Below are 12,555 nucleotides of genomic sequence, written 5' to 3'. Positions count from 1 at the left end.
CTAAAGCAGTGTCCAGGTTCCAGCAAAAGAAAGAGCCCACTTACGGAGGGTTGGCAGCACTACAAAAAGCACGCTTCGTCTCCACATGATTCTAATTATTGGAAACTTGCTCCAACAATGGCATCCAGAATCTATTAGAACAAACAGCTGCCCTTGACAATTAGGACATAAGCATTTTGCACAAGGGAGTGTATTCATTTTTTCAACTGCTGCTTTTTTCAGGCCCATGCTGCCAGATGCTAAAAAAAGCCTAATTTGATTTCACATTGTACTCAATACTAAGTCGTTTAGGCCTACAATATTAATTACAATTAATTACCATTAATGGGCCTTAAATAAATAAGAGTTCTGCTCTCTCTGGTAATGACTAATGTGAATAAAACTTTAATGTCGAAAGACAAACATGGAAAACAAATACAAACATCCACAGAGGAGTCAAGGTGAGTGTTTTGCTAAGCATGATCACTTATTTAAAGAAGCTGCCAGAAATCCATAAAGCAAAGACAAGCTGCGGTAAGAGATATCAAGACCAAACAAAGCCCGTTCAGCCAGATAAAACACTGCCTTGAGAAGTATGTACACAGAGATAAAATGAACAGGAGAGATGCATGCCAAGTTCTGCTGTATAACAAGCCAGAAAATCCCAAACCCTCCCTCTGGTAACCACCCAGATGGGGCTGGATTCACGTGTTACTGGATTAGAAGTCCGTTATATTTAGATACAGACGAGGGGAGGCCAAGTGACTGCCACCTCATCCTTTGGTGGACTGCAGCTCTTTCAGTTTTATTATAATATATAGTCCCCCCCCCCCAAACTACCATTCTTTGAAAATAGCAAAGAAGTCAGTGCTGCACAGAGAAGGACTTGGCTGACAACCACCTCACTTTGAGTGATAAACAGCGACCACTTAGGAGTGAATCAGGGGAGATTGGCTCTGCCATTTCAGATAAGGATCAGCTTGCGGGCACACCTAGACCTGCATAAATCTGTTCGGAGGAGATGGTGATTTGTCATGTTGCACATGTCTTACGTAGAGAGAGGAAGGGAAAAAAAACAGCAACACAGCAGTGGCAACATGCCCCACATGTCCCTATTCTGCTTGATGTCGGGATCATCGTACAACATCCACAAAAATCTGTTGGTGATTATATTTTGTGGGATTTTTTTTTTTATACTGTGCTAGTGCAGCCTATTATGTGCGAAGTGATATGCGTCTGCTTGGGAGATGATGAGTTAGCAAGAACATACAAGAAGGAGGTGATTCTAGCAAGTGGGTGGGAAATTACTGGGTGATTTTGACGAATCAAATGAATTTTTATAAATTTGATCTGTTATTGAGTCATCTGCTGTGATGGTATTCTCTGTGCAACATTAACTATGACAAACCAAGTGATGTACCCAGTCCAGGTTTATGATAAAACTTATTCCAGCGCTACAAAAATTTAACAAAATGTAGTCAAAAGTTACAAATATGATAGCGTCAGTATAGACAATCAACAGTTAATAATGACAATCACATGATTCTTAAACATGCGTTGAATAATTTAAGAAATCTTTAGCAATATTTGAAAATTGTGGTTATGTACTCCAAACAACTCTTCAGTCAGAAGTGAACACAAATTATTCTGTGCAGAATTTTTTTTCTCAGAATCCTTAACATTGTTAATATCTTTTCTCAAGAAAAAATACAATATTTAGAAGCATGAGAAGAAGTATTCATATTTTACTGCATTTAATGTTGAAAACACATTTCTGCTTTTCCAATAATGCAGTTCTTAAAAAGAAATCACCCACAACTTAGTCATATTCTTGCAAGAATATAGTTATAACACAGATAAAGCTGTGGAGTCATAATGCAGGGATCAGGCATTGGACGGAAACCTTGCATCCTCAAAGTGGTTTGGATTAAATCCAACTGTGGTTTTGAGGTTTTCAAATGGCAGCAACAACATGCATATTTATAGTGTGAAATATCATACCTCTCAAATTGAGGAGAGTAACATTTCTAGTATGCCGAGATCCTCACAAATCTCACCCTCTATGGAATTCATTTTACTCTGTTTTTTTGTAAGATATGTTTGACTTAACTGTCTGTCAACACGCAGCTGGTGTTAAATCAGAGTTGTTTTTTTTGTCAGCTAAATCTGACAGTGTTAGCAAAATGACTTTCCTGGCAGTGACACTGCGAGTGTTAATTGGGTGAACCCACCTTCCCCATGCAACAAAGCTGCATGAAAATCAGCCACAGACGGATGCTATTCTTTTTGCACCTCTATTACAAAAAAGATTAATTCGGATCATTAACGTTATATTTTGATGCAGATATTTCATCGTAACCATTCTTATTGGGATTTCACACCATTATCAGCTGCATCTGACTGAATATTAGCTACACCTAATCTTGATATTAGCTACAGCCTTTTTTTTGTTTTGTTTTTGTTTTTGCTACTCTGCTATTTAGACTGAGACACAAACTCTCTTGACCATCAACAGTAAACAAAACAGGACTTGTACCTGTGCTTAATGATAAATACTTTTATACTCAAAGTTGACAATTTAATTTTTTAGTGAGTTAGATAAATTCAGCATTTTTTTTCCCACTGTGAAACAGTCATGTACACATTTATGGACAGCTGCTGGACCGGAGACAAATACAATTTGAACGTCTGCAAGCCGGGAAATTTTGCTACGTTGTGTGAAACCATATTTACACTGTAAAGTGTTGATATAAAAGAAACACCAAACAGTCAATCAGCACTATGTCATAAATGTTAAACTAAACTGACAACGTTAATTGAACTTTGCTGATTTTCCTGTGTGTGGGTGACATGCAGATTAATTTAATGTAAACTACAGTGAGAGACCAAACAAATGCAGTGTCATGCTCTAATGGTGGTGCACATGCAAGAAAGAGCCAAGAAGAAAGTGCGTGAGACTTACATTCACAGAGGTTATCTTGCCAAGCAGACAGGCCTCCTGCAAGGACAGAAGAACAGTCATTACACATCACTGTCTCACTGTAACTCTACAGGATTTACAAAGGAAATAGATATTTTGATCCAACAAAGGAACGTGCACTGGGAACTCTTCAGTCTTCTCAGAGTCAGTCAGAGTTCACAATTGACAACCCTTATAGATTTGGGAGTTTAAAGTCTTTTTTAAGTTAGAATTGAGAATTAGAATACATATTGATTTCTTACTCAGATGCCGAGTTTGTTCAGCAGCAACCGGGCTGCAGAATACACAACCTCTCCCCACAAATGTAAAGAATAGGGCAAACCTGACATCCTGACAACACAAACCTTACAACTGACACTTTGATAAAGATGTTTTCTCTGCATGTCAGGGAGGAAAGTGAACAGAATATCAAATGAAGCATCAGAAATTAACAATAAACAGCGACAAGCTTCTAAATTGGGAACAAAAGACACCCGCAAGCCTGCAAAATAGCATCCTCTCTCTGGGGACTGAGATAACTCACAGAGAGATAAGAGTATTTAATTTTTAATCACCAATTTTGTTTTCTTTGTACTGCTCATAATAATCTGAGTATGTGACTTTATTTGCAAAGAAAATAGAAGAAATCTGGCAGTGAGGAGCCACTTAGACAGGGGAGAAGCAGAGAGGACTGCTGGGGTGGAACGGTAAAACAATGAACAGGAAACAAGTTCATGTCAACAGATTATCCCGCCATAATTGTTCACCGAGGGATGCTGCTTCTGACTGAGCAACAGAGCAGCGCACCCAGAGCCATTCACCAAAAACAAAATGGTTCCTCATGGTGGACAACTAAGCTGAATCATAAAATGTAAGGTCACCTAACCTCTGGCAAATTACTGCCTTGCACAACTAAAAAAAAAAAAAAGTTTTTAAACAGTATGTATAAATATAAATATGTTTGTGTGGAAACAAGCATGATATTGATGTAAAAATTAAACTGCCACAGTGTAACAAAGAACTAAGGTGTTCAAAAAACAAGCTCCTAAAGTTGTAAGTTTATAATTTTCAGACATTTATTTTGCAATAATGCTGTCGTGATTTTTAGCCCTCAAGAAAATTACATCACTGCTCTGCCTTATGGCTGATCTTGATTTCAGTCACGTCACATCAAACATGTTATATGAAAAATATATTGTAAAAATACAGAGACTTTACGTTAAACGAGGCATCACATAATTTCATTCGTTATTTTTACCACACAGGTGGTTCTGTGCCTGTTTGTAAAAGCTGCACTCTTTCAGCTCTTTGTTTCGCTGCCCACAAGTTCACTGTTTTTCCCTCACTCATCTGCAGCTCTTCCTTTGCCAACAACACCAGACAGCTGACTTAGTTAAAAAAAAAAAAAAAAACTCAGATAAACCCAACATCTACAGCACACGGCAGACAGACAAAGTTAGCAGCTAGCTGATTAGAATAGTATTTAGCTGTTAAAGAGGCAGATTTTCCCCTCGGGAGATTTTGGAGACTAAAACAGCTAACAGACTTCACATTCACCATGTGGAAGGAAACATAACTCCCAATGAATGATAATGTTACCTCGTGTCTTTTTGAGGTGCAAATAAGTAATTTTTGCTAACATGTGATAACAACTTCATTTGGAGAGTGTACTATTTGCAGCTTGTTGTGCAATCTTCAAATGGCAAAAACAGAAACTAATTTGATTTTGACGGGTATCCGATAAAAGGTCCAGGACAATATTATGACATATTCCACAAAGAGAGATGTAGTTTTCAAAGTGGGCTCAGTAAATGTTTTTTGGATTGACAGCTTTCTTTTTGTCACTAGGTGAACTGTCTTGCTTTATGGTAGGAATAGCATTATTTTCTGAAAAGCCCAGTCACCAAACTCATTGAGCTTTGGACTCAATGTAAACAGAAATATAATCACGTTTAAAGGTACACTGTTCAAGAACTGCTGAGATACAGTAAAACAAACTGCTCTGCATATAGATACTCTGTAGGTTATCTCTAAATACAGCTTATAAGCTTGTCATAGCTTTGAAGAATAATTAATACTGTACCTGTCACTACATTATATTTACATTATGGCTAGAAATATCTGAATTGATAAGGACTACCTTTATTTTCAAAATAAATGTGATTAAAGAAGACAGTGGATTTCTTGTCTTTTTGTGTGTGTGTGTGTGTGTGTGTGTGTGTGTGTGTGTGTGTGTGTGTGTGTGTGTGTGTGTGTGTGTGTGTGTGTGTGTGTGTGTGTGTGTGTGTGTGTGTGTGTGTGTGTGTGTGTGTGTGTGTGTGCATATTTAGCACCAACATTTGTCAGGTCTTTCTGAGGAGTCACTCATTTGCATCTTTTGACTGGTCATTTAAGGCAGAATTTTACTTGAGGCTGCCATCAGGCAGTTGTTTCTTCTCCAAATCATGTTTTATTCAACACCTTGTGACACGCACTTCAAGTTAGAGACCTTGCCAACTAATTAAATATATGATAATGTACATGAGGGATCTGAGAAGGTGGCCTGTGGTTGTTTCATATTTAGATGACACTCAAAATAGTAGTTGTACATCTCGATACCATAAATGTGTGAGTTTTGTCCTCTTTTTTTCCTCCTACGTATGGTCAGTGACCTTCTCTGTATGTACGCCTCTGAAACTAGTGGTTTCAAAGCTCTCACATGCAAGCCTGGGAGTGAGTTATGCTTAAGATAAGTGCATTTGTTGGTGGACCACATCAAAGTACAGAGGGATGTCTTAGCGAGCAAAGGCAGTGGAGCTCGAACCTAGCCTTTGATCACCCCAGGCACTCTGATCATTAAAATATTGGATAAATAATAGATTAAAACCACCAGACCTCATTGTGCTCTGTCTCTGTATCCAAATGTATCCCAATTTTGAGACACGGTGTCTGCACAATGCATACAAAGTTATTGTAGGTTGGAGTGAAAGGAGCATTCTGTATGGTGCATATTGTAGCATTGTGTGGCATGTTTTGAAACAGTGATTAAATCTGCTACTGTTGTAATATGGTAAGTGAGCTGAATACACCACAGTACCCTACTGAGTTCCAGCACAAACTGGAGACATGCTGAAGTGCTGCTACAACTCCTCTCCACCAGTAAAGGTTTGAGCTGTGGCATGGCAGGTTGCCACGGAGGTAGAGCTACTGAGTAATAATCAAAAGGCATAGACAGAAGGTAAGAAAGAGTGCATTCCAGCTGTGCGTAGGTGACTTGAGGGTAGCTAATATTACATCTACAGTGAAAACTTGGCCTGCAGTGTGCAAAGACAATGAGCCCACAGTGTGCATACGAGGGATATTAAAAAGACTATTTTCCTTCAGCTTAGGCTCGTATATGGGCTGGTATATCAGTCTCCCGCAGCACATATACATTTACATTTAGAGTATAAAAATGAATCTAAATTAATAAAAATATATTTCTGTTCCTACATAGAACACCCAGCCAGTGGCACAGAGCAGAATTTGGGCCCCATGCATGTGGAGTCTCACTGGGTTCACTTATCCATTTCCTTAATACACATTTGTAAGATGAGCTAACTCAACATGTGTAAACCTGTGCATCTGTAGTATTTTATCATGATAATCCATTTTTTTCAATGTATTCAAATTCCTGTATGAGGCCTTCACAGCGAGGTTTTACATCATTATTTCTGTCGGTTTTTTTTAGGTCTTCATTAAACCCTGAGCCTCAGACAAAGGTGTAAAGCTATCTTACCCTGGCCTCCATAAAAAGAAAGGATCATTGTATTAATGTTTTATTATAAAGGAAAATCAAATAAGACATCCCTGGAATCATGTTTTATTTGCACGGATGAGGGAGCATAATAGAACTTTAGAAATACGAAACAGAAATTTAAATTCTTGCTATTACTTTCAAAAACAGAAGTGTATAATACACTCAATTATAAAAGAGACTACTTTCTTTGTATATTGGCAAATCTCAAATCAGTAAACTGCCCAAATGACTGTTTTAGTGACTGTTAGTAACAAAGTTAGAAGCTTGAAGCTGATTCACTTTCCGTGTCTGTTTCTCAAAATGAAGCCAGTGCTGATTAATTTATGAGCAGGCAGAATAACTTTGTCTCAGCAGCTTTCAACTTTTTTTTTTTTTTTTTTTTTTTTTTGTAATACTAATTTAGCACTAATTAAATCTTAAATTACTTTTTTTCAAAATAACTATGATATAATTTTAGATAGAAGAACCAGGACATCAAATTATTCAGCCAACAGTATTAGCTGACTCATCCTGCTGATAATGGAACGTTTAAAACATGTTAAAACAGTGTTTTAATTCACTGACAGTGCTCAGAAGACATCGCATACAGAAACTTGTGTGTGTAAAAGTATGCGTCACGGCAGATATTCATGAAGTAAGATCACACTCCAAATGATATTTAACAGCCACAACTGAAGTCATCAAGCACTGGATGCATTCAAGCACATTTAAAAACAAGACAGACACAGTTGGTAGCTGATACACTTAAAATGAATGACATATCTAGAGACTCGTTTCTACCAAAGCAACAAACTATGCATCTTGTTATTCCAATTTCTTTGATGAGACTTTTTCTCCTGACCTCTGAGCTTCATGACACTGAGGTCTGAGCTCAATTATGACCTCTGCAATCTTTCAGCATGAGACAGCATCACAATGCAAAGCTTTGCTGAGTATGTTCCATTTGCAATAACTTCAAAGTAAAAAAAAAAATGCTGCATGAAGCTGCCTTGCTGCAGTTTGTGAAAACATTTTTAAAGAGCGTATGATGTGATAACTTCAAGCTACACTGAAAGCCTTAAAACCCCTCATCCCCGGGGTCCTCATGCTCCTAATAGTTTAACACTAATGAGATCTGCTGCTCCCATCTCTACAGCCTCCCACATAACAGATTATTTCGTAGTGTAAATACCTTTGAAGGTGGGGGGAAGCACAGAGCAAGGCGAAGAGACAGGAAGCATGCTAGCTGGCCACAGTCTATCCGCTTGCCTAAACTCGCCCCTGCCTCTTTCACATTTGTTTTGACTCTGACTCTGGGTTCACTGGTGAAACTCACTACAGTCGGCCGCGATTCAGCTCGTCTCTCTGCATGAATTCCATGAAAATAATGGTCAAGTAGGACTCGCCGGGGCTGCAGTATTCCAAAACTGTCAGGGCCGTGTCACAGTCTACTACTTAAGCTGTTCAGAGAGGGTAGGAGAAAAAGCATGTGCTCTGCTATCAAGTGGTTTGTGTCTGTGTTTGATGGATGTGTCTGAGTTTAGCAAAATGACAATTGTAAGGTGGCCACAATACAATTACATATATGCAGACATATGCATGCATAATACACATGTTGGCAGTGGAACATTTTGACGTGCATGCTATCTGCTCATATGTGCTGGCACAAGAGGCACGAATGTCTCAGCCAAAAAACAATGATTAGAGTTCAAGTTTACATCCCTTATATTTCTGGCAAACGCAGCATGTTTTAGACAACGTGATAAAACTGTTGCAAAACAAAACACCTTCTCATCAAAAGGGGCTAATAAAGTCTTCAATATACTTAAGTGTAGCCTTAGATAAATAGAATACCCATTTACCTCTGCATTGGTGTTCAGTTGTCTAAAGTGTATTGATGTACTTATTGACATTCAATAAAGGGAAACCCTCTCAGCAAACCATAGAGAGTGGTGTAAATCCTGTAAACTTCTTGAGTGTGCACAAGGAGCAACTTTCCTTCAACGCAATTACCAGACGGCAATAATGTCACCGCGTGTTCGAACCAGTTTTGATTTACAAGTGGACACCGTGTTGCCTTTTCATCAGCTTATTATTATTAAGTGGTCCGTACATGTGTGTTTCCCCTGGACAATCCCGCCACTCGCTTCACTCATAGTGAGGTATTGATCCACCCAGTGTACCAGCCCCTCCTGATTTAATTAGGCTAGCTGCTGTTAATTACTCCACACTCTAACCTTTTGCTGTTTCATTTGGACCAACAAATTGGGTGAATTAAAAAAAAAAAAGAGGGGGGGGGTGTAGGAAGAGGAAAAAACAGAAAGGGGAAAAAAAAAAAAAAAAGAGCTCCCTAGCAGCTGTAGCGCGGACCCCCTCCCCTTCTGTGGCGTTTGTGTCAGAATCCCAAGCGGCGTTATAATTAAAAAAGTTCATCAATGTTCTCTTTGCTCATCAAATTATGCGGAAGGAGGCTACTCCAGTAATTGTTGCAGAAGATTCATTTATGAAAACCATACCAGCTAGATCTGGTAAGGTTGTCTGGGGACTTAGAGAATTATGCCTCTCTTCACCTCTTTTGTAAAATGTTTCTCAGAATTAAGCAGACTGATCATGAAACACAGTTTATTCATGTATGCATATTTATTTACAAGCATCTTGTGACAATCTTAATGAAGTTCTAAATTTTGTTAAACACTGAATAAAAATGCAGCACCCAGCTCCACTGTCACACCAATTTGTCTTCTTAGGGAAGGTATTAAAAGAGTATGATATGACACATAGCTGCAAAGTTATAATTAGACATCATTTAATACCTTATGTCATGAGATTACATGCGCAGTGCATGGCATCTAAAGCACACTTAAATCGTCAGGGGATGTAATTGATTAACCATATGAGACTGGGAACCAGATGATGAGGATGATGCTCTAAATCCATGTTTAATCAATATAGCCACTTCCTACACATCGAGGGATTATTGACAGGAATTACTACCATCTGTAACTGCTGACTTACAACACATCTGATAATTTCAGACTTGGTGCATTAAGTCAAAAACATGTCTCTGCTGTGACTGTTTTAAGTGATCGCCTGCTTTAGAGTGCAGTCAACATGGATACATTATCAACTGAGCAAGTGACATTTATAGCGAGAGATGCCCTTTGATCAAGGTTGAGTACATTCTAGTTGAAAAGATTCTACATGATGCAGAAGGAGCCATTCAGAGAACTCCCTTTGGCTGAGATAATAACTTCATCATAATTAGCTTGTGGTGCTCAGGAGTGTTGAATTGTCGGTAGCAGTGGGATCTGGGCAGATTTATTGCTTGATTTAATTACGTATCAAAATTCAATTAGCCATGCTTTCAACCAAATTCAAAGTGAGCTTTGTCAAGCTGTCCCTTGGAATCAGGTGCAGCTTGAAGGACATCCTTCCTAATACAGTGACATCTAACTTAATAATTATCACTTACCAAAAATCATTCATGTGCTAAGGAGAAAAAAAAAAAGCTCAGCCAGTTTTAGAGAAGATTTATTTATTTATTTATTTTTAACTCCGCCATTACTTTTTTCTCACATCTCTACTGACATCAAACAGCATCAATAGTGTGAAACAGATCTTGATTCAGTCGCGATGTGAAGAGGGTTGCAGGTACTTTACCAAGTGAAGATACATGACAAAATGCTCTTTGAGGTTGACTATGACTGAGGAAGTGTCTGGCTTTCCATACCCACATCACTCACTGCCTGCTCACCCCCTTTTGCTCCAGACTACACCAGGGAAAAAAAGGGGAGCTGTTTTGAATAAGTGTCACACCAGCCTCCAAGAGCTACATTGATCTTTACTAGTATGCAAATTTAGGATGTCATGGTGTCTATGCTAAGAAGCCAAGGAAGGGAATGAATATTTCTGCCAGAGGTCTCTGACTGAAGTGTAGTCCTTTACCAGTATTGTAAATACTTTCATTGACAATTTTATTAGGTACACCTAAGTAATACCATGTAAGGCCCTCGTTTGACCCTCAGAACTACCAGATTTTTTTTAAAGCCATTGATTCAACAAGGTGCCAGAGATGTTACATTGGGAATTTGAACTATACTGACTTGACAGCAGAGTTTTTGCAGTTTTTCAGTGGCACAAATGCTGTGAACATCCCACTTCACCTCTGCGCAAAAGTGTTTTATTAGACTGTGATCTGGGGACTGTACAGACCACTGGAGTAAAGTAAAGTAATTTCCTGGAACCATCTTGAGACAATGACACATTATCTTGCTCGAAAACGCCTTTCTAAAGAAAACAAAATGAAGGGTTGCACCTGGTCAGCAATAATGTTGGCTGTATTTACAGGAGCAAGGCTATCATAAATATACCAAGCACTGGCAGACATAAGGCATTTTTCTGCTTTCAGTCAAGCTTCCATTTGTTTCCCACAATATCAACTATTCATTGCACTGCAGAGATAAACACCTCACCCTTTACCGCCTACACTCAGATTCACCTTGGCTAATGTTTTAGCAGGCAGGCTTTTACCTTTGCTTCCTGTTTATCTTACACATATACAGAAATGTTGCATCTACTGTACTGCTACAACTATACAGCTAAAGGCTTTTACCTTTGCTTCCTGTTTATCTTACACATATACAGAAATGTTGCATCTAATGCTACAACTATACAGCTACAGTTATCATGTGTTCATGCAGCTGGGAACAGGGAAAGTTCACATTTGGGACCGTCCCACTTCCTAGTTGAAAGCGTTCACAAACAGGCAACATGGCAGCTCCCAGAAAATGTGCTCTATTTCTGCCGCCAGAACACAGAAGAGTGATAAACATCCTTGTCAGCAGTCATACAAACTGACACAGGGACAAGATGGAGTTCAGGAGTTCAATATTATTTGTACACTACATTTCTACACGTGTTTATGTACTGCCATTTCTAACCTAAGTGTTGTCCAAAGGCAACTGGGCTTTCCTGAAATTCTTGAAGACGTTTCATCTCTCATCCGAAAGGCTTCTTTAGTTCAGCAAACTAAGTAAACTAGATTAAGCTAAAATAGGCTAGTCTGCGTATTTCACCTTATTTTCGGGCCAAGTACATTTCTGCCTTTCAACGCAAAGGCGGCAGAGGTCTTCCACTTTCCTAGTGAGATATTCCCAATAACCTTCCCATACTGTTGTTGCTATGAGCTGCATTTAACCATGTTGGCAGGACTTGACATTATACTGTTATGGTTATACTTGTACAGACGAAACAGAAGTCAGCTTGCTCCTGTTGAATCATTCTTCATGATTTATTTGTAAAATCAAGCAGTGGCCAGACAGCCACTGACCGGCCACCATCCCATCCTCCATATTCACTCTGATTAACATATTCCACCTTCTGAACTTTGGCTTGACTTAATCCTTCTCTTGTTTGGTGTTAGCATGTCAGCTGTAGCTGTCATAATGGATGATGATTATCTGACTAATGCACAACATCATGCAGACCTTTACAAGTGACAGTCTCTGTCTTATGAATACAATATCATTCGCCAGAACACATAAAGACTTGCCACACAGCTCTAAGATGTTGCTGCTGGTAAACAAGAAAAAAAAAAGCAGATGTTTCAGAAACACTGGCCACTAGACCCCAGCGTGCTAAACTATTATTCACAAGGTTGTTGCCAAAGAAGAATCCCATTAGCTGTTATCAACAGCCTTTTTCTAATTCTGGTGGCCACTGGCAGAAGGGAGAGCTGTTGTAGGTTTAAATGTCAATGCTAAGTGTGCTGTGGCCTGAAGAATACTTGATATTTATGGACCTAATTGTGCCAAGAAACTATTCCACTTCACATTACCCCATTAACCTCTACAACACCCCC

The 12,555-nt window shown here is 38.8% G+C and overlaps 1 protein-coding gene across 2 annotated transcripts in view; it reads right to left on the bottom strand.

Annotated features, from left to right (window-relative positions):
* The window catches only part of pcdh11 (protocadherin 11), a 128,187-nt gene that overhangs the window by 51,255 nt on the left and 64,377 nt on the right, over positions 1–12,555 (bottom strand). For both annotated transcript variants that reach the window (XM_069694510.1, XM_069694511.1), the window contains one exon: positions 2,942–2,977. In XM_069694510.1, coding sequence (XP_069550611.1) covers positions 2,942–2,977 — 36 coding nt within the window. The remainder of the gene's footprint in view (positions 1–2,941; positions 2,978–12,555) is intronic.

The sequence above is a fragment of the Brachyistius frenatus genome, unplaced genomic scaffold (assembly GCF_029030835.1).
Source record: "Brachyistius frenatus isolate BFR_SWC_R1_liver_20210118 unplaced genomic scaffold, ASM2903083v1 Contig_17, whole genome shotgun sequence".
NCBI classification, from domain to species: domain Eukaryota; kingdom Metazoa; phylum Chordata; class Actinopteri; family Embiotocidae; genus Brachyistius; species Brachyistius frenatus.
This window is presented reverse-complemented; position numbering and strand designations above follow the sequence as displayed.